Source organism: Cervus elaphus, chromosome 18 (assembly GCF_910594005.1).
Source record: "Cervus elaphus chromosome 18, mCerEla1.1, whole genome shotgun sequence".
NCBI classification, from domain to species: Eukaryota; Metazoa; Chordata; class Mammalia; order Artiodactyla; family Cervidae; genus Cervus; species Cervus elaphus.
Genome location: NC_057832.1, coordinates 82,202,716 through 82,225,103, shown reverse-complemented (window position 1 = coordinate 82,225,103; position 22,388 = coordinate 82,202,716). Strand labels below are relative to the sequence as shown.

General features: G+C 48.9%; 1 protein-coding gene across 7 annotated transcripts in view; it reads right to left on the bottom strand.

Moving 5' to 3' along the window:
* TNS3 (tensin 3) overlaps nt 1-22,388 on the bottom strand; it is a 220,506-nt gene that overhangs the window by 5,333 nt on the left and 192,785 nt on the right. For all 7 annotated transcript variants that reach the window (XM_043872501.1, XM_043872497.1, XM_043872499.1 and 4 more), the window contains 8 exons: nt 17,595-17,766; nt 15,576-16,177; nt 14,394-14,480; nt 9,969-10,100; nt 6,786-6,881; nt 5,970-6,047; nt 5,142-5,219; nt 1,224-1,392 (listed from right to left, as the gene is read on the bottom strand). In XM_043872501.1, coding sequence (XP_043728436.1) covers nt 1,224-1,392; nt 5,142-5,219; nt 5,970-6,047; nt 6,786-6,881; nt 9,969-10,100; nt 14,394-14,480; nt 15,576-16,177; nt 17,595-17,766 — 1,414 coding nt within the window. The remainder of the gene's footprint in view (nt 1-1,223; nt 1,393-5,141; nt 5,220-5,969; nt 6,048-6,785; nt 6,882-9,968; nt 10,101-14,393; nt 14,481-15,575; nt 16,178-17,594; nt 17,767-22,388) is intronic.

Below are 22,388 nucleotides of genomic sequence, written 5' to 3'. Positions count from 1 at the left end.
CAGCTTGTGTCTATTTCATTCGAGTCACAAACATTCCAAGACACTTACCTCGGTGCAGCTTGAAAAGTGAGGGAACCGAGTGTAAGGCATGCGGGACCTGCTATGCGGACCACTCGGATCAAAAGGGGAACAAGGACCCCAATTTGAGTGGCAGGACGCACACCCCATCCCACACTCCCCACCTATTTCATCCTGAGAGCAGTGGTTCAGAGCCCCTCCCAAGCCCAGGACTAGCTCTGAAGCAGGGGTCATGCTGGGAAGAGCTCCTCAGGCGCTGGGGTGGGCGCTGCCTTTCCAGCCGGCATGGGGGCTGGTGGAGGCCTACCCCTCGAAGCTCCTGCCACCACTCTGCTTTTAGGGCAGCCGATCGGGCTCCCTCATTAACCACAGCAGGCTGTTTCCATAGCAAATACAAAACTGCCTCTGAAATGCCTTTGATCCTGAGGTCAAAGGCTCTGCTCCTGGAAGGAGCATGTCTGCCATTGTTCTGTCCAGGCACCTAACCCTGCTCTGTGCTCCGGCTGGGGCTCCACAAGTGCCCCCCTCTCTATGAATCTGCGCATCTAGAACCCATTCAGTGACAGCTTGGAGGGAAGTCCCTAGAAACTGAAACAGCATCTGCCTAGATGCTGCCTAGATTTCAAATGTTGCTAACTAAGATATAGTACTGTACAGTATCTATATAATAGTTAATAATTATTAACATAAATTATTCTTTTATATTATATCTATTAACATAATATATATTAACATTAACTACTGAAATAATATCTATCAAGGTCACACTCTTACCTGAAACAGGATAACCAACTGTTAGAAGTAATGACACTAAAGCAAAAATGAGGAGAGTCTATCATAGTCACTGAGTGTTTTTGCAGAAATGACTTATAAGATCTTTGCATTTGCAGATTACATACACACTGTGTGTGTATCAAAGAGATACTCAAAGATCTCTGTGTCTTTTTAAAAAATTTTACTGATTCCTTAAAAAATCAGCATGTGGGCCAAATGTTAATAGTTTATATGTGTCTCTGAGGACATACTGAACATCAGGATAAAGCACAGACTGACCAGGTCATTGATTTGTTCCTGGACCGCAGAGCTCTGCCGGGGTGACCACCACATGTCCAGGGGCCTGGGCAGAGCTGGTAGGAGGTCTAACCCCAGGTGAGGCCAGAAGCCTTGCGCGCCCACCCCAGCAGCCCGGCCGCGGGCACACTCACTTCCTCTGGTTGTCCGTCAGGGTGATGCCCTGGGCCGACACCTTGAAGTGCACGACTGTGGACAAGGGAGGCGGCTCCTGGACTAGGGTCATGCTCAGGGCCTTCTGGATGGCTTGGTGGCCCGTGAGGGACTCCATCTCCACGGAGTTCAGGTACCACACATTGCAGGCTGGAAGACACAGGGGGAAGCGGCGTTAATGCGTTTGCCAAACACAAGGGCCCTGGGGCTTATGAATGACGTGCATAAATTCGTGGCCAAGTGTATCTGAGGCAAGCACCCTTTATTTCTAATTCCAAAGGCGTGGAGAGTGAGTGACTCAGAGACACACACACCAGCACTGGAGCCAAGGAGACTTCGCCCACTGGTCAGGATGCGTTTCCAGCTCTGCTGCATTATTTATACCTGGCATCCCTGGGGGAAGGGGGGACTGGAGGCACCGCCTCAGTCTCAGTGTGGGTCCAGGTGGGAAAAGAGCCCAACCACACCTGCAGTTAAGGAAACATCCTGAGAGGGGAGCGTGCCGTCTGGACCCTAAATATCCACCCTGCATGGAGTTCTAAAAGCACAGGCATCCAGAAAGAGCTGCTGAGAACGAAAGACTTGCAGTGACTCAGAATACAGTCTGCAGGCAAAGAGCTGGGACAGCCTGTCCCATCCCCACACTGCAGGGGGCTGAGGGCTTGTCCATTACCATCACCCCTTGGAGAGGCAAATAGCTGATTGTGAATGAGGCTTTGTAAACAGCCTGAAGGCCTTTTGAGCATAGCTCCCTGCATAAGTTAATGGGTTGTTGTGACCATGGGACATTCAGACTCTGCCTCAAGTTCAGTTGTGTAGGAGCCGAGATCTCGCCTGGCTACTCCCCAGGGATGTGTCCCCCCCCAGGAACGGAGCTGCTCTCATTCCCCACTCTGCCAGATGCAGCTCTGAGAGTGAGTAGGGATATCTTCAGTCCATCTCTAAAGGCCTCTAGATAGTCACTAAACAGAAGCGAAAGTGCTTTCCTGTGACTGGAGCGTTAACCGGGCTGTGTCCCCACCCAGGCTGGCTTCCTTTGGGAGAGTCTCCCTGGAGGCCTGAACAGCAACTGGCTCCGCCTCCACCCCAACTTCTGAGACTGGGCAGCAGTCACACCTGTTGGCAGGTGCGCTGCCACATGACGAAGGCGGGTTAAGAAGGACAGAAATAAAGTACAGTGCCCCTGGTGTCAAGATGCAGGGCACACCCACAAGAACCCTGTGGCTTGTCCACGGCCCTCTTAAGCTGGGATCGCTAGGAATGCGTCTAACACTGCAAAAATGGCCTGGCCTGAAACTAATAAGCAATTACATCAAGGCTGCAGGATATAAGGTAAATATACAAGTTAATCACTTCCCTGAGAACAAGAGGAATTTGGAGTTAAAAACGCAATCCCAATTTATATGAGCACCCCAAAAATGAAATAGGTGTAAGTCTAATAAAATATTGTATGTACAAGATCTATATGAGGAAAACTACAAAACTCCCACTAATAAGAGCAAAGAACTAATCTAAATATTCCACATTCATGAATAGGAAAACTCAATATATAATTAAGATGTCAGTTCTTCCCAACGTGATCTGTAGAGGCAATGAAATCCCCATCTAAATTCCAGCAACTTACTCTATGAACAAACCTACTCTAAAGTTTATACAGAGAACAAAAGACCCAGGGAAGTCAATACAATATTGAATTGGTATTGAAAACCAAATGAGAGGACTGATACTATTAATACTTGACTTTAAGACTTACTACAAAATGTCAGTAATCAAAAGACAGTGTGGTATTGGTGAAACAATAACACAAATAGATGAATGGAACAGAATAGAGGGTCCAGAAATAGACCCACATAAATATAGTCAGTTGATCTTTGACAAAGGAACAAAGGAGATACAATGTAGAAAAGACAGTCTTTTTCCACAAATGGTGCTGGAACAACTGGACATCCACATGCAAAAACAATCAATCCAGACACAGACCTTAAACCCACCACAAAAATTAACTCAAAATAGAACAGAGTAAATGTAAAATGTAAACTATAAAACTCTTATAAGACAGGAGAAAACTGAGATGACTTTGGTGATAACTTTCTAGATACAAAAGACATGATACATGAAAAGAAGTATTGATAAACTGGGCTTCATTAAAATTAAAAACTTTTGCTCTGAGAGACACTGTCAAGAGGATGAGAAGACAAGCTGCCTCCTAGGACAAAGTATTTGCAAAAGACAAATCTCACAAAGAACTGTTACCAAAATATACAAAGAACTCTTAAAATTTAACAATAAGAAAACAAACAACCCTATCGAAAAATGGACACACAACCTTAACAGACACCTTACCAAAGAAGATATGAAGATGGCAGACAAGTACATGAAAGCTGCTCCACGCCATGTCACTGGGAAGATGCAAATTTAAATGACAATGAGATACCACTAACCACCTATTTTGAATGACCAAAATCCAGGACACTGACAACACCAACTGCTGGGAGGGTGTGGAACAGGAGGGAGTCTCATGCATTGCTGTGGGAATGCAAAATGGTGCAGCCACTTGGGAAGACAGTTTGGTGGTTTCTCACAAAATAAACATACTCTTACCATCTGATCCAGCAACTGTGCTCCTTGATACTTATCCAAAGGAGTTGACAATTACGTCCACATGAAAACCTGCATGTGGATGTTTATAGCAGTTTTATTCACAATTACCAAAATATATAAGCATTCAAGATGTCCTTCAGTGGGTGAATGGATAAAGCGTGGTATATCCAGACAATGGAATATTATTCAGCACTAAAAGGAAACAGCTCTAAGGTCCTAAAAAGACATGGAGGACTCTTAAATGCATAATACTAAGTGAAAGAATCCAATCTGAAAAGGCTCCACATACTGTATGATTCTAATCATATGACATTCTGGAAAGGTGAAACCAAAGACAATAAAAGGATTGGTTTGCCAGGATTTGGGAGGAGGGATGAGCAGGTGGAGCACAGAGGAAGTTTAGGGCAGTGAAGCTATTCTGTGTGATACTACAATGGTGGGTACATGTCATTAAACATTTGTCCAAAACCATGGGCTCCCCAGGTGGCGCTTGTGGTAAAGAACCCGCCTGCCAATGCAGACATAAGAGACTCAGGTTCGATCCCTGGGTCCGAAAGAACCCCTGGAGGAGGGCATGACAACCCACTCCAGTATTCTTGCCTGGGAAATCTCCACTGACAGAGGAGCCTGGCGGGCTAGAGTCCATGGGGTCTCAAGGAGTAGGACACAAACGAAGCGACTTAGCACGCACGCATGGAATGTACACCAGGAGTGAACAGTAATGTAAACTATGTCATCTCCGGGTGACTGAGATGGGTCAGGGTAGGTTCATCAACTCTTAATAAATGTCCCACCTGACGGAGGATGTTGTTAATTGAGAGAGGCTGTGTCTATGTGTGGGGGCGGCGGGTATATGAGAAACCTCTGCAGCACCCTCTCAATTTTGCTGTGAACCCAAAACTGTGCTAAAAAATAAAATCTATTAATAAGAAAACAGTGCCACCAGTAGCTCGCTGTCTGGGGGTTGGTGTCAGCCTGGGTCAAACTGTGGACTCATTGATCTACTTTACTATATATCCGCTGCAGGGGCACATTACCCACAGTCTATCTGACCATTTCCCCGAATGAAACACAGGCTGTGACTTTTATACCACTGAATTTGGTCTTGTTCCGCCTGTGGGGTCCTGGCCCGGCTGCCAGGACACTTGCCCCGCCGCTCCCCGCCCAGCCCTGTGGTGGGTTCTACAGAAGGAAGCCTCCCCTGACACACCAAGGAAAGGAACCCAGACTGCAGGCAAGAAAGGAATCCCATCTCTGCCCAGGAGCCAGTAGGAGAGGAAAACACATCAAGGACTGACCTGCCCCTTGCTTCAGCAGCTCGGCCGCAGAGTTGGCCGCCGTTTGCTGAGGATTTTCGGCTATTTCCTCCAACGGATCTGCAGGAAGAAGGAGCAAGAAAATGCATGACAATGTGGATGCTCATGACTGCGTCCCAGAGGGTGACAGACAGGCTCTGCAGAGCTGGGCCTTCCTCCTGGCGACAAGAGCTGCACCCAGAGAAGCCATCATCACATTTCAAGCAAAATCTGGGATGGCACAGGCCAGAAAATTACCCTTCTCATCTAAGAATTAATTTATATGAACAATTACATTTTGAAAGGTAAGTCACATCTGCCTATATTTTAAATTAATCATCTTTATGGAACATAATGCAATTATGTGAACTCGAGATGGCCTAGGAAAGCAGGGATATGCCTGATCATATGCTATGGGTGCTATTTTTAAAAATACTTTTATCATGGATAGTTTGAAACAAACACAGAGGTAAAGAGAATAGTTCATCTAGCACCTAAAGTCAACAATATCAACAGTTTTCTGATTTTGTAGAATTATAAAAATGAAATGTAAATGACCTTGCAGGTCTCTGAGTCCAAGTATTTTATACTTCTGAGCTACAGAATCTTTGCTCCACAGGAGCTTTTCACAAAGCCATGATATAAAGATATGAACGGAGGCTGAAGGGGCAGCCTTCTTACCTGACCTGACCTATTCAGGGTTTACCCACAGACATGTGATGGAAAGGAAGTTTTGGTCTGATTTTTCTCACCGAATCTCTATGGATTCCAACACCCTGTGCATGACCCCACACAGAGAGCCAGAGCAGCCCAGGGGCCCCGGCAGCGTACCTCTATCCGGAATGAGCAGTTTGCAGGGCAAAGCCAAGGGCGTAATGGAATGCTGACACACCAAAGCCGTCAGGCTCCCTGTGAATGGATGAAGAGCAGACAGGAGTGAGCACAGCCCTAAATACTGCATCGCTCAGCCAATTCATCTGCTGAAAGGAGGCTGCTGTATAGGATGACACCTTATATTTTCAGCAACCTGCATACTCCATAACTGTGGGAATTTGTGCAAAGCTTCAATGGAGTAGCAAGTTTAGCAGACGGCGAAGGGGCAGGTAACGGGAACTACAGATGATTCTCACCAAAGATATGCCATTGCCAATTTATAAAGAAAAAGTCACACAGTCTGCTGATTCTGAGACTGCTCCCACTGGCACCACCAAATTATCTGTGTAAGATGATGCTTTGGTTTGCTCAAGCTCTGCCTGTGAGTGCATGCCATCTTTTGGACACGCCTGCAGGGTCGAAAAATATCTATTCTCACCGGGGATCTGTGCTTTCCTTGTGCCTGGTGGACTCCCAACCTTGTCCATATTTCTCTGTTCGCTTGCATGGACCATACCTGATGGAACCTGCATTTCCAATCCTAGCACGGTGCATTTTATTTGCCTAGTTTTAAGAATGCTTTTTTTTTTTTTTTTTTTAAGAATGCTTTTAAGAACAATTTCATATACAGTTTATTTTAGAAATGATAACTGAGGGACCTAAAAATGGGGATGAAAAGTAGATGCTCTCTCTGAGTGAAGCCCCAGCAGAGTGATGGACCAAGCAGAGGGAGCTCATGGGTTCAGACACCATGTCAGGCGCTCAGCCACTTACCGAAATATGGTTCATTGGAGCACCCTTTCAACCGCACTCCTTTTGGGGTACACTCAATCAAAAAATGCCGAACAAGCTCATTGGCCAAATCTCCAGCTGTGGGGAGAGATTTAAAAGAAAGAGAAGAGTATTTTTTAAAATGAGAGCATGGAAGGATGAGAGAGCACAGAGAAGAATCTGGCCCCTGCAACAGGTAGGCTGCCAACAACCACTCCAGGAATAGCAGCTGGATTACAGGACAGTGGCTGAGCACTGCTTGGACGGGCAGCTAGAACTCCCTCCAGTGACCATGACTGGAGGTGGAGGAATCCTTGGGAAAGAGCCTCAAACATTCTGCGGAATTCCCAGTTATGGGAATGAGCAGCTAAGAACTGAGAACGTGGACCTCCAGCTCCTTCACCTCCTAAGAAGGAGAGCTTAGAAGGACCCAGACACAGCATGATGTCCAAGAATGAATCACTGGAAAGAGCTGGACGGGTGCCAGAGATCTGGGTAAGATTTAGCCAGGAGTCAGGTACCCAAGCCCCTCCTGAAAGCAAGCCCTCTAATGATGCTGCTACTACACTGTGTTCATGCCAGCCCACAAGCCCAAAAAGAAAGTGCATCCTGAAAAACCACAGAACGGCAAACTGTCTGGTGGTGGAAAAGTACAAATAACAGAAGAGAAAGAAGTCTCTGCTCTGTGCTAATGAATCCCACAGACCCTCACACTGTGTGCTGTGTCTCTGTCCTACCTCCTTCAGCACCCTCCCTGGGAATGTGTCTCCATGGGAACGGGTTTCCATGGGAACGTGTCTGCTGTAACTTCTAGCATTTCTGATGGCCGGATCTGCTAGAGGCAGATTTGGGCCCCACACCTGGCCCACAGCAGGTTCCCTGATAATGCTTATTATAAACAACAGTGACAAGTATCAACATCAGTGTCAGCATTTCGCAGGGGCAGTATAGCTGGTAGGAAAGGAAATGATCAGATTCCATAAAAGGCAGTACTGAATAAAAATGGGGAAAAGAACATTTTGCCATTCAGCTGTGGGAGGAAAATGATCCATGGCTTCTAAACTGAAGGGAGACCCAGAGTGTGGTCTGGATGCCAGTGGTGAGAAGTGACTCAGTGGGAAATCAGCTGTGTAGGGGTTTGGAGAACAGCCCCCGCCACACGTCTGTCGCTGTTCTGTCTCCGGGGTACCAGGGGTGGCTGGTGACTTGCTGGGCTTTTTCCTGGTTTAGTCAACTCTCCTCTCAGATCTGTCCTTACACTGTGAAATCCAAATGCCAGATCCAAGGGCTGGTTGAAGACTTGGCAGCCAGATACAATTTCACCAAGGGGACATCAGCAACACTGCATGTCCAGAAATCTGCTATTCTAAAATCCTCTATTTTGTTGCCTTCGCCTGAAGACTGAATCAATATTGACCTTAGAGGCAGGATGCACGCCTGGAGGTTAAGAATTATATACCACCGTCTGTATTTCCAAAAAAGACAACACATGCAGGAAAAAAAAAGTTTTGACCTAGCTTTGAAAGCTCCACATGAACACCAAGGGGGCAGAATCTGTGCTCATTCTGGTCCACCCTCCCCTCACCCAGGTGAGCCCAGGTGCCCCAGGAAGAGTCATGTGACCTGCTGACATTCCAGCCCACAATCTCCATTTAGGGGAAAAGAATCTTTTCCTGTTCCTTAGAGTTTGTGGCATAGTTGGTTAAAAAAAAAAAAAAGGTACAGCGGGCAGGATGAGATTAAAAAAAAAAAGAATAAACCAGAAGCCATATATTAGCGGACAGAGGAAAGGAGAAAGTCTATTGCTTTGTTGGGAACCAAGCTTGTCCTTGAGGGAGCAGTAAGAAAAGACCTGTTGATATTATATATGAAAGGGTGGTTATCAGCATGAGCTCAGGAATTTTTTTCAACGGGTTTCCCAGGTGGCGTTAGTTGGATGAAGAACCTGCCTGCTAATGTAGGAGATGTAGGAAACATGAGTTCTATCCTGGGTTGGGAAGATCCCCTGGAGGAGGAAATGGCAACCCACTTCAGTATTCTTGCCTGGAGAATCCCATGGACAGAGGAGCCTGGTGGGCTGCAGTCCACAGGGCTGCAGAGTCGGACACGACTAAGTGACCAACACTTTCACTTTTCACATTCCCTAGCTCAGGTCCTAGAGAGGAGGAGTGATACTCTGATACCAAAGAGCAAACCTAGAGATTAGATTTTGGTTTCTAGATACTATTCCCCAATATAAAGAACCAAGGATCTTTAGAGAAATGGCTGGAGGATGGGAAGTACAAGGTAAGCCTAAAACACACTTGCTTTCAGAAAGCTGGAGCACTCACGGACTAACGGGGGTATGTCAGAAGGACACGGGGTCACTGGAAGGGCCTTAACTAGTTAAATCCAGTATCCTTGGAAACCAAAAAGCCATGGTGGTGATGGATTATGAAACACAGAAAAGGGCACATAGGGGCTTCCCCACAAGGTTGTCACCTGTGGTTGGATACATACGTGTCGGCTTCATAATAATGTTTACCTATGCATGTAGGCATCGCAAACTCTTTTGTACCTGGTTATGTTCCTGACCGAAAACATTTCAAAGGTCAGAACCTGCCTGCACTACACATTATTCAGCTAGAATTTGCCATCAGTGCAATGTTGGACAAGAGATAGAGGAAGTCTTTGTCCTTTCCCCTGGGAAGGGAGAATCTAAAGACTTCAGGCTTGCACTGGCCTCATCTTCAATCCATCAAAATACTCTACAGGGTGTAGGAACAAGAACCGTGTATACTGTATGCCACCTTCTATGTAAGAGAAAAGGAAAAATGCCTATTCATGTGCACTGAATAGATAGTGAGAAGACAGAGGAATTTATTACAGATGTTTACCCACAGGAGGCAAGAGGGACTGAGGCAGACAGGGCTGAAAATGGAAACAAAGACTTCTGATCAGAGGCCTTGCTTCACTGCTCTGAACACTGGGATGGATCACCCATCAAAACAAGTTAAAAAAAAAAAGAAAAAGGAAATTAAAAAAAATTAATCTTTCTTCTTGAGTTAGGACAGTACTTACTAAAATATACCTGAAAAAAATAAATACTAAGAGGAAAACCTATGAGTGCTGTTGCAGGTCATCCACCACCTCATGGGGACGAAGGGAACTGGCAGGCGAGGGCCCGCTGAGCCTAGCAGGACCCACCTTTCTTGTTCATCTGCAGCACAGAGGGCGGCGGTGTGGCCACCTTCATGGCCAGGCCGTAGGCGCCTCGGAAGGAGTGGCTGTCCCTGACGATGAAGGACCCGGGCTCCTTGTCCTTCAGCATGGCGATGGCTGCGGAGGGGAGCAGAGAGACATGAGTGTCTGCGGGGGACGCCACGGCCTGACCCCACTTATGGCCATGACAAGGGTAAGGGAGCCTGCAATGACCCGAAGTTCCATGGGGGCCTGACTGTAAAAGACACAGGGGCACAGGGTGGCCCGTCCTTCAGATCACAAAGGTGCTGCCTCCACACTCAACTCCTGTTAACCCCGCAGCATCTTTGAAGCCCAAGTGACGACCCCACCTGACAGCCCAGGAGCCGAGGCCCCCTGATTCCCGCCAGCCCAGGCCTCCGCACACAGCGCGAGGAGCAGGGGGTCAGGCAGGGCCACCCCTTGGTCCCCGCCGTGGCCCTGTCCTACGGTTCCCTGCGTGGCATTGTTCTTAGAGATTCTGGAACATGCACTTTCAACTTTTCATAGGAGGAAAGAAATTCCCAATCATACTTTCTGAAGACTGTGGATGTGCCCCCAAAGTTACTGAATGTTTAATAAAGTCCCAAGACTTGGCCCAGGGGATGGCCATAGGTGGCCCTTTGTCCCGCGGCTCTGAGGCAGGGGTGGCGATTGTGGCCAGTTGTTTCCAGTCTGGACGAGGCTGTGAACCCCTGTTTGATGTGGCCAATGAGGGCCATGAAATGCACCTGGCGTTGCCCCTGCCATCTGCCCCAGTGAGGCTGGAACACAGGGAGCTCTAATATCCCTCCCCTTGCAGCTCAAAGTCCGGCCTCCCAGGTTCTGGGCTCAGGATACAGGAAAAAAGAGGGATGGGTTAGTGTCACAGTATCCTAAAGTTGATGCGGCCCAGACACCAGTGAGAATTTTCTCCAGTAACCAGAACACCTCTCAAGATTTCTTTTATACATTTTACGAAAAGAAAACTAGGGATTTAAAGTATAAAGCACTACACAATGATAGCCATGGGAATGCCGCCTTTCTGTAGAGCCCAAGGCCCTGTCTGGAGTAGAACGGACCGGACATTAACCCGGGAGTGGCTGGAAGCACCGTCAGCAACAGGAAATAACCCCAGAGAGCCCCCTGTTCCAGGCCCTCTGTGTACCCTGACTCCAGCCCCAACCCTACAACATGGCATTTGCTTGGTTGCAGACAAAACAGCCAGTTTCTTCTACACCTTCTTCCATGCACTGCCCCAGCCCCTGGCAGGACGGCCCTAAGCATGAGCTTATGCACATGGTGGGGAAGAAGCAGAGGAAAGCACACGCTCTCTAAGGGGAGGGGGCCTGGTGTGACCCCAGGGGTGCAAGTCTGACATGTGGAGCCACAGCCTACCTGCTGCTCTGGCACCCCAAGACGGGTGGGGAGCAGACACCAGGGAGCCAGGCCCATGCAGCAGGTCTTGTCTCATAACATGTTTTCTGATTATGGGGGCTGAACACGTTATTTTTTTAAAGTAGGGGAAAGATCACTTACAGAAGTTATCTTTTTCAATTGCGATAACCTCACCAGAGCCTTTTCTTTGTAAGTCATGATTTTACTTCACTGTGGTACAAAGAAGTGCCCTGGCCTCGTGGGCAGCAGACTTCTGGGTGGCAGAGGGAAGGCTGGCTCCTCTCTGGCCCATTCTCCCCTCTCAGGCCTCCCCTTCTCCACCCATCACCAGGCCACCTGGGCACAAGAGAGCCTGAGGGCCATGCTGGACTCATTGTTTCTGAAACAGAAATGAACCCTTGCTGAGTTGTGTGAATGAGCTAGTGTACCTCCAGGGGCAAGGCCAGGTCTGCCGCGTGGCTGCAGGGGCGGCAGCCGCATCCTTATCACCTCTCTCCCTGCAGCTGGAGCTTTCAAGGACGCTGGAGCAGAGACCAGAGAGCGCAGCTGGTACAGTCATACTTAATTTCTACTTTAGGCTTTCCCTTCTGGCACAGTGGATACGAATCCGCCTGCTGATGTAGGGGACACGGGTTTGACCCCTGGTCTGGGAAGTTTCCACATGCCGTGCTCAGAGCAACTAAGCCCGTGAACCACAACTACTCAGCCCAAGTGCTGCAAGTACTGAAGCCCAAGCACCCAAAGTCTGCGCTCCGCAACAAAAGAAGCCACCACAATGAGGAGCCCATGCACCACCGCAATGAAAAGTAGCCCTGGCTCGCTGTAACTAGAGAAAGCCTACATAAAGCAACGAAGACCCAGTGCAGCCAAAAATAAATAAATTAAGAAAAAATTTTCTACTTTACTTTGGAGCCCCTTTTCTCCTGAGGTTTTTAGGTTCACCTTTACAAAAACTCCCAAGGAACTAACCTTTCCATAGTAATATGTGAACAGCTGTGCCCCAAAACAGGCTATAGGTTTTCTCCCCCTCCTGCACCTTCCTGAAATTTCATCACAGTTTTTCCAGAAAACGGCACATCCCAGCAGTTACAACAAAACCCACAAGAGGCTTTCTTCCATTTGGTGAAGTTGGCACATCCACCAGAGCATTCGTCTGTGTAGGTGTTGTCTGCACAAAATATCCAGAAAATAGAAGAGGTTCCACTTTTGGAGTTCAACTGGAAAAATCAATGCTCCATGCATATATTAGCTATTTTGAGATGGGGTCCACCCCAAAGAAATATTTTTAAATGCATGGCTAAGGTGGCTCAGACAGTAAAGAATCCACCTGCAGTGTGGGAGACCTGGGTTGGATCTCTGGGTTGGGAAGATCCCCTGGAGGAGGGCATGGCAACCCATTCAAGTATTCTTGCCTGGAGAATCCCATGGACAGAGGAGCCTGGCGGGCTACAGTCCATGGAGTTATAAAGAGTCGGACATAAATGAGCGAATAAGCATAGCAAGATTAGGCAAATGACAACAAAGACTCCTACTGCCTAGCAGATGCCGGCAAGGGAGGCTCCCTCCACCCAGAGTCTCTCCCCCACACGCTATGAGGCAGGCTGTGCCACCCCTGTCTTGCAGGACCTGCCGGGCGCACTCCAACCAAGCCTGCCTCTTTATTCAGAGAAGGAGACAGTCCAGCCCAGCCTTCACCCTGGTCTGAAAGGCTGAGCCGCTGGAGTAGGGTGGTCTGTGTAGAATACTCTAGAACAAGGTCCTCAATGAGCACTTCTCAGGGTCTGTGGGCTGGATGAGGCACTGGGCACTAGAGCTAAGGGGACTCTTGCAACCAGAGCAGGGAGGGGACAGGAACGGAGCATCTGGCCACACCAGAGCCTGAGACGTGGTGAGCGCCCACAACACAAAGGCCAATTCAGGGACTCAGAAGCAGCTCCGGGCCAAGAGGGTTCCCCCCACACGACATGACAATGGGTCCATTGAGCTCATGGGAAGAAAGGCACATTCTTACCATTTTTATTATCTGCCTAATTGAGTATAAGAATTTCTATGAAAAAGTTGGACGGCGCTGTTTTCCAGCCATTTAACTATTCACATCCAGGCATTTCTGAGGAATTCCCCAGGAGAGCAGTTCTCACTTTCTTCCCCAAGTTGAGATCCCAGCACAGAGCAGCAGTTCACCATGTGTTTAGCACGCCTGGCCGCTGGAAGACCCGCCATCCCCTTTCTCAGCCCAGCACCCCCAGCCACCCTGGGGAACCGCCTTCCTGGGCATCCTGACCAGCGTCTGCCAGCCCCCTAGCCAGTTCCATGTCATCCTCTCCAAGAGAGGCCTGGGAGTGATGAGCCCACAGGCATCACCTCCAGGGAGGACGATAGCACCTCGCAGGGACCTCAGGAATTTCTGCTGAAGGAGTGAGTGCTGATCGCCTAAGGTCCTGTCCCAGAGGGCCCACCACTAACGGCATGCCAGCTTCCTTCTGGGACATCTCTTACATTCATTTTCTAGTAAAAAGTGACATGCAACTTAGCTGCTCAACAGTATTGACCATTTCTCATATTTGTCAGCATCTTAAGACTGAACTGCACACCCAGAGTCACTCTGCTATGTGTGCGAGAACTGGGCTAAGGCTGCCAGCAGTCTGTCCTTCTGATGTGACACAGGCAGGTTAATGCCCATTAATAGGAAAGACACTTTTTCCCCCTGACATTCCCCTGAGGCTGGGACCCATGACACTCATCACAATCTGCGGCCATCGTGGGCAACACCGGCTAGACCTTGGCTGCTGGAAGCCACCAGAAATTACACCCCCAACACTGGAATGACCTTGGCTGGTGCCCTTCCTGGCTGGTTCCCTCCTTAGGGATGATGTTTTCCAATAAAAGCTTAAAGGTCGTAGCCTTTCCCCCGAGGTGGGTAATGAAGTGCAGGCCTTGCTCTAACTCATCCATCCCCAGGCGATGCCTCCCCGACACTCCTACCCTACACACAGGGTCCTCATCTGGCCCACGCACCTTGCTCTCTGGAGATGTCCGCCTTGTACCAGAACTTGGATGTGTCCTGAACAAAGTTCACAGACACGTGCTTATCACCTGGATTATCTGCAAAACAAAATTTAAAAACAGTAACTGTGAAGGGCGTTTTTTTATTGCAACCTCTCACCTCAAAGGGACCTAGAAGCTCAAAGTCCCACCCCAGGTGAGAGCACTCTATTTAATTACAGGGGAGAAGCCTGACACGGAGCAGGGAGTGGCTGTTTGATAACAGAAAACACGAAGACAGCAGGACGCCTCCACGATTGGGCTCCCCATTTCACCCACACGTAGTTAGAAAGACAGGAAGCATGCAGAGCAAGGCTGGGGTCCCTCACTCCCATCAGTGTCTAACCCTTTCTTCTACACTTGAAACATTAGACAATTAAATTTCAAGTGCATTTTTTTTAATTTTATTTACTATTACAGAGCACTGACTCCAAGTGGAAGGGAAAAAGATAGAACCACTGTGGTTCTATAGAACCAGCATTTTCTGCTGTTGAACGAAATCTAATATGAATAAATGCAGAAGTGCGTGCATGCTCAGTCATGTCTGACTCTGCAACTCTATGGACAATAGCCCACCAAGTTCCTCTGTCCATGGGATTCTCCAGGCAAGAATACTGGAGCAGGCTGCCATTTCGTCCTACAGGGAATCTTTCCGCCTCAGGGATCGAGTCGCCGGCACTGGGAAAAGGGTTCTTTACCACTAGGGTCACCTGGCAAGCCCAGGTGAATTAAGAGGCAGCTCTAGATTGCTATTTTCCTTTGGGCTAGGCTAGGATTCCCCTGGTGGCTCAGTCGGTAAAGAATCCGCCTACAATGTGGGACATGTGGGTTTGATCCCTGGATTAGGAAGGATCCCCCAGAGGAAGGCATGGCAACCCACGCCAGTATTTTTGCTTGGAGAATTCCATGGACAGAGGAGCCTGGCAGGCTACAGTCCATGGGGTCACAGAACCGGATACAACTGAGTAACTAACTTTATGTTTGTTACAGTGAGATGGAAAAGCCCCCGAAGGCTATGGATTCTTCTGTCAAGGCACTCAGCCCAGTAACAGCACTGGTGCTCACTGGGCTGGCCGAGCCGTAACCCCAGGTGCTTCCCTGCCCGAGGGCAGGCTTGAGCACAAGAATGGGCCCTACCCATGGAGACGCACGTACCTGGGAAAGGTGCTGCCCCCTCGGCAGCCTTGGAAAAGTCCGGGATGATGTTTGGAAAAGGGATGCTCATGGTACTCCCGCTGTGAGGACTGGAGAAGCCGCTGGAGGATGGCGAGACGGAGCCAAAAGACCGATCTCCCTCTGAGGTCCTCTTCTTTTCAGGAAGGGGCGGCTGCCCGGGCAGAGCCAGTCCCGGGCCCTGCAGGACCGGGCTGTGGTGGCCGCTGTGTCCAGGCGCCACCGTGACAAAGCCGTGGGACAGGAAGCTGTTGTCGGCAGCCTCAGCTGCTGTCAGTGAGTTGCTGGGGGCCTGGGCTGCTCCGTGGGAATTGGCCAACAAGGCCCCAGGGTCCTCCCCGGCGGGGAGCCCACCTCCCGCCATGGGGGCAGTGCTGAAGCTCAGGAAGGCCTGGCTGCTCGGGGGACCCAGAGCTTCCGGCGGCTCCGCCATGGACAGCTCGGGGCCGTGGAAGGATGTCTGGAGGTCGGCAGGCGGGAAGTGGGGCCGCACGGGGCCATCCTTGCCAGGCCGGCTGCCCCCCAGGAGGGTCAGCGTGGACTTGGGGCTGGTCTCCACCCACTGGTGCTCAGCTGAGGAAGGGCTGTTCAAAAGACAAATGGCGAGACAATGACGTATCCAGAGAATTAGCATTGGTTAATTAGGGGAATTAGTCTAATTAGCCCTGGAATTAGCATAGGTTCCCACATGACGGGGACGAGAGGCAGGGTACTGAGGTTCCCCTTGCAGCAGCATGGGGCTCCCCAAATATAAGAACTCAGGCCCTGCTTCTCCAGCCTCCCACCTGACCATTCACCCCAGATGCTCAGTCCACAAGCTCGGGGAGAGGAGGTGGCCCTCCCTGCCTCTATAGCCTGTGTGCCTCTTCCTTCCCACTCTGACCTGCAAAGTCCCCTCTTCTCTTCAGTTCAAGCCACAGCTCCGCTGTGTCCTGACTTTGAAGCCCTCCCTGCCCGTGTCCACGTGAGCACGGGGATTAGCAGTGTCCTTCCTCTGGTCCCAACACACAGGCACCAACCAGGTATCTGCTTAAACCCCCTCTCCCGTTTTCTTCTTCCCCAGGCCCAACATCGGTCCCACACTGTCGACTTTCAATAAGGGCTTGCAGGACCACTGACTGATTAAGGATACCAGTAAAAACACAAGAGATTACCATATCAGAAATGGGAAATTCCAACAGTAAGAATCCTGAAGGAGGTTCAAGAAGGAGGGGACATAGGTATATCTATGGCTGATTCATGTTGATGTTTGGCAGACACCAACACAATATTGTAAAGCAATTATCCTTCAATTAAAAATGAGTAAACTTCATTATAAAAAGAATATTAGAAACTATATTTATAAATATAGAAAGACAAGTAACACGTATATCTCACTAGCAAACATGTATTTGCTGTGTGTGTAATGTTAAGTCTTGATATGCAACATGCCCCTTTTTTTGTAAAGAAATGAGGTGGGATTCAGGGTGATAACTGCAGAGTAATGTGCCCCCAAGTAAAAGACACAGAAATGCTTCCTACCCTGAGCATGTGAATTTGTACTAGGGCAGTCCTTTGTGAAGCAGAAATAGGACATTTCTGTTTGTCCATGACCCTCTACACCCCAGGCTTTCCCAAACACTAGCACAAATTCCTTTTTTCCCCCGAGAGCAGTGCATCCTGCCTGCCCTCCCCACTCCCAGCCTGCAGCCCTGGGCAGGCCCCCTCCTAGCTTGACCATTGTACCCCCTTTCCAGCCTCAGCTCAGACAATGCCTTCAAAGTCCTTAACTGGCTGCTGGGCCCAGACTCGAAGAGCGGCGTGTTCCTTGAGCACCCCACCTGCTAAAAGTGAAGGTGGACACAGGAGTTTTTATTTTGACACATTTTTGAAGACTGATGGCTGTCAGTACACAAGGTGGCCCAGTGTCGTGTGGAGGACGAGACCCCTGCCCCTTCCCTCTGTGGTGTTCAGGTTGGGGTCTGTAAGAGCAGCCTGTGTTTGGTTCAGTGACCACCTTACCTCCCTCTCCGCTGGCTGGGGCTGTTGCCGGAAATGGTGCAGGAGGATGTGAATGCCCGCTGGAAGGAGGGCGCCGTGGGCATGTCGGCCCGGAGCATCGTGGGTTTGGGTCCAACAGGGCTCTCTGACATCCCCACAGAATGACTGAGAATCTCAGGGCAGCCTCGGGGTTCTGGAGCAAGGAAACATGAGCAGACTGTAAGCAACAGTGCCACTTGCGAAGCTTTCTGCTGCAGAAGGAGGTGACCTGACTCCACCAAGTGCAGGCTCCTCTTTCCCAGAACATTTCCAAAGGGGAAATAGCTGGCTGGTCCCTGCGGCTATCAACACATACTCATGGGTATCATCAGTGAGTAAGCTGAGGACCAGTTTACTCTGATACACTTACCGCCCCAATGAGATAAACCATTTCTCACTCTAGAAATGGCAAGGTCTCCATGCAAACCAAAGAAAGTGCAAACTAGCAGCTGTGGGGTGGGTGAGCAACTGATGAGTCATGTGCTTTCAGCTAACACTTATCTCCGCTAGCACAGCCCTGCCTGCAATGTCTTCACCCCCAGGAGGTGCAAAGACCACCTGGCCTGACTCTTGTCAAGGGAGGATGAGAAGCCAAACACCAGGAAACCCTGCCTGACACCCCACAAACCCCAGGCAACTTCACATGTTCCACTGACCAGATGTCCACCCTGCTTACAGTCTAGCATCGCTACTATTTCTGCGTATTTTTTAAAATATGCAAAATATTTTTAAAAACTAATTTTTGAGAACTAGACAAATCTACAATAGTCAATAAATAATAAAATAACACTATGAGAAATATAATTTATTTTGCTTTCTGCCTTAAAACAAGGGAGGATTGATCAGAAAATAATAAAGCTGAAAAAATTTCACATTAGTCATGTTACTGAGCTCTATCCATCACAGTCCATCCACCTATCTATCCATCCATCCACTCATCCATCCATTTATCCAACCATCTAACATCTATCTATCCATCTATCAATTTATCTATAATTTTTGGACACAATATAAAATATTTATTTAAAAAACTGATCAGGCATTCCAGGTAACAAAACAAAAAATGAAAAAAGAAAAAGGAAAACACATCCACAGGTAATACAAACACTGGAGTTAAAAGGCACAAATTTTAAAAGGGAAGCTGCAGTGGCTTAGTGGCAAAGAATTCACTTGCCAATGCAAGAGATGCCAGAGATGCAGGTTCAATCCCTGGGTTGGGAAGATCCCCTGGAGGAGGAAATGGCAACCCACTCCAGTATTCTTGCCTAGAGAACCCCATGGACAGAGGAGCCTTGTGGGCTACAGTCCATGAAGTCACTAAGAGTCTGACACGACTGACTGACTAAGCAATTCAGCACCAAACTGAAAATGTTTCAGAAAATATAAGACAAGAGAGAATTTCACCAGAGACCTGGAGTCCCTTAAGAATAATCAAACAGCAAACCTAAAACTTAAAAACACAATTAATACAATTAAGTCTTAGGTCAATGATTGTAACAGCAGACTAGAGACAGCTGAAATGATGACTGGTCCAGAGGAAAATATCCAGCCTGAAGCCATCAGAGGAAAAGGATGGAAAAGAGGAGAAAGATATGTGAGACATGATGAAAAATTCTAACAGGTATAACTGGAGTTTAAGAAGGGGTGGAGAAATTCAGTGAGGCAGAATCAATACTGGAAAATATATTTACTGAGAATTTCCCGAAACAGACTAAAGAAATCTAAAGCCACAAGTTGTTTTTTTTTTTTTAAATCATGAAATCTAAGCAGGATAAGTAAAAGACAACTACACTTAATTATTTAATAGTAAAACTTTTGAAAATCAATGACAAACTTAAACAGAGCACTTGTCCCATTTTGGGAGGAGGGTGGTATCCAAATTCTGTGTTAATTCTTTTAAACCTTTAGTAAACTTTTGATTACAGAAAAGTCGAGTGCTACTGTTCTATTGGTACAAAATTCACTGTAAGCCCCTGGATGGATGCTGCCCGCACCCAGCTGCAAACGCTCCATGATCACTCAGAGCTGGGTGTGCTAATGTCAGAGTCACACACAAGGCTAGTGTGTCTCCTGCTATGACTCACCTATAAATTCCTAGAGCAGATGCAGTCATCCTCCTTATGCTGTTTAACTGCCCCCCTGCCAGCACAACATCCTACAGCAAATGTTCTAAAATAAATGTTTGCTGAATGAATTAACCAAGAGGATGGTCTCCAAAGCCCAGCCTTCAATATTTCTGATTGAAGTGGGACAGAAAAGCAAAGATGCATGGTGTTTCAGATATTCCGCTGCACCCACACTTCTCTTCCTGATGACAAAATTACATCTTCAGTTACATCCGCCTGTGTTCATTTTCTACTTCAGAAATGTACTTGCTGAGCACCAGCTAGCTCTTAGCACTCAAATCAGCATTGCATCAGGGAGCATGTGAATTGCAGCCTGTGAGCTCCAGAAAGACCTGCAGGAGGAAATGTTTCTATCTAGAGAGAGTTCGATTTCTGGAGGAAGTGGTATCTGACTGTATCTTGGAAGGCTGGTGGGATTCTGATAGATCAAAGGGTATGTGCATAACGGCGCACTGGGCACCATCCGTGGACTCGTGCTCACAGGGTCAGAGGAGCCTCCACTGTTCACTCCTGGCCCCTTCACTGAACTGGCAGCTGGTGGGAGCTTCAGGTCAGTCATGCTATGAATGAGTTAGCAGAGATGCAGAGGGAAAAGGACAGGGCAGGACAAAGGATGCAGATATGGCTCAGGAGACTGGCGAGAAGTGAGCGGACGCTGTGCCCATCAGCCCTACAGTCCCACGTGAAGGAGCAGCACAGATCCAGCATGTCAAGGATCAGAAAAATGGTTTGGGACTTCCCTGGTCGTCCAGTGGTTAAGAATCCACCTGCCAATGCAGGGGGACATGGGTTCAATCCCTGGTCCAAGAAGATTCCACAGGCTGCTGAGCAGCCAAGCCTGTGTGCTACAATTACTAAGTTCACGTGCCCTAGAGCTAAAGTGCTACAACTAGAGAGTTGCCCCCACTTGCTGCAGAGAAAGCCCGCATGCAGCAGTGAAGACCCAGCTCAGTCAAAAATAAATAAATAAAACATTTTTAAAAAGAAAAGAAAAACAGTTTATCCATTAAGTCTAGCACACCTGCTTCAGGGCTGCTTGAGTATGTCATGGGCCACAAGCGAATGGCGCGAGCATGCACACAGTACATAGTCACAGGGTCAGTTCCTCTGCTACCGAGGTTGCTCTCGGTGGTCCCCATGCAGGGACAGGGCCTGCGTGTCAGCGAGTCCAGGGGCCATAGGAATCCCAGCTACCTCAGGAATCCTACACCACCCTCATGTGGCGCACAGGAGGCCCAGCAAAGGAGAAGAAGCCAAAGGAAAATGAGATCCCACTTTGTGCTGTTATCACGCTGCCTGTTCCAGAAAACAACAAGCACAGTGCTTCCCGTGAAAGTGGCTTTGTTCCTAACGCAGCTAGAGCCAGCTCTGGGGCACGTGGCTGGGTTTGGTGCCTTCTGCTCAGATCAGCCCCTGCCAGGGCAACAGGATTTAACCCCTAAGGGGGTGGCCCAGCACTTCAGAGTGGAAGTCCCGGCTTCCTGGTCCCTCCGCGTGCTCAGAGATGCAAAGGGTACCAAGAATGGGGCCTCGTGGGAGGTAAGGGCACACTCTTCATTCTCCAAGCAGTGGGGCACTGCCCCCTAGCCCCACTGGGAATCTAGAAGATTCCATAAGAAGAGGGGTCCCACACGGTTGGAGAAGGACCCTGAAATCTGAGTTCAAGTACAGACGGAGACACCAGTCACGTGAGTCAAGCCTGCAGACCCTTCTGCAAGAATCTGCCTCATTTATCAAAGTGTGCGTGCCCTGAGAGCAGGAAGGATGTATCCTGACTGGTTTTTGTTCAGCTTGCACATTTGCCATTCACAGTTGAACAATATGTGAAATTTCTGAAAGGAGAACCGTCCATGGGCCCTGCTGCCTACTGGGGACTCGGGGTCAGGGCTCTGTCTTCTCAGCTCTGGACCCAGAAGGAGGCTCAGGGGTGCAGTGACAGCCGTGGGAGCAGATAAGAATTTCGAGATGAGAGCAGTTCTGCAGGCGTTGGTCCCAGCTGCCTTTTCCCCGCCCTGGACACCACAGACAGCATGTCCATTTGTCCTAAACCAACGACATAAGGGGCTCCCGGACAGTGAGGCTTCCAGGGCCACGGCTGCCATTAGGGTGTGTCCACAGGTGCGGGGGAACTAGGGCCTCCACGGACACTGCTGGACACCCCCTGCACGCCGGAGCCCTGGTGCCCAAGTGGATCTGGGCTCTTTTAGGTCATCCTCCTGGCAAAGCCGCAGGTCTGGTCCTCCCCACCACACTCCCGCATCTTCTCTTCCCCGCTGACACCCAGAGGAGCCCACATAATGCCTCCAGTGTTTGGAAATCAACCCCCTCACTTCCTGGTTTTCTCTGAGCAGATGGTGCTGGGCTGAGGGCGGAGAGGAGGGCGCCTGCCTCTCCCTCTGGGCTCCCAGGATGTCCGGTGTCCTCTCCCCTCGGCTTCCCCTTCCTGCACTTCCTTTATCCAGAACAGAGTGACAGAGGGTCACAGGCTCTTTCCCAAAAGGTCTATTTTTATGCTTTCATGCGGGCCACTGCAGGAGGTTCTGTGGGAAGCTGGGGAACATTTGCTCTCTGGTCACCGCTATTTACATCACATGGTGTAAGTTAACAAGAAGAAAGGGAATCTGTGCTGCTCTCAGCTCACTGTCCTCCA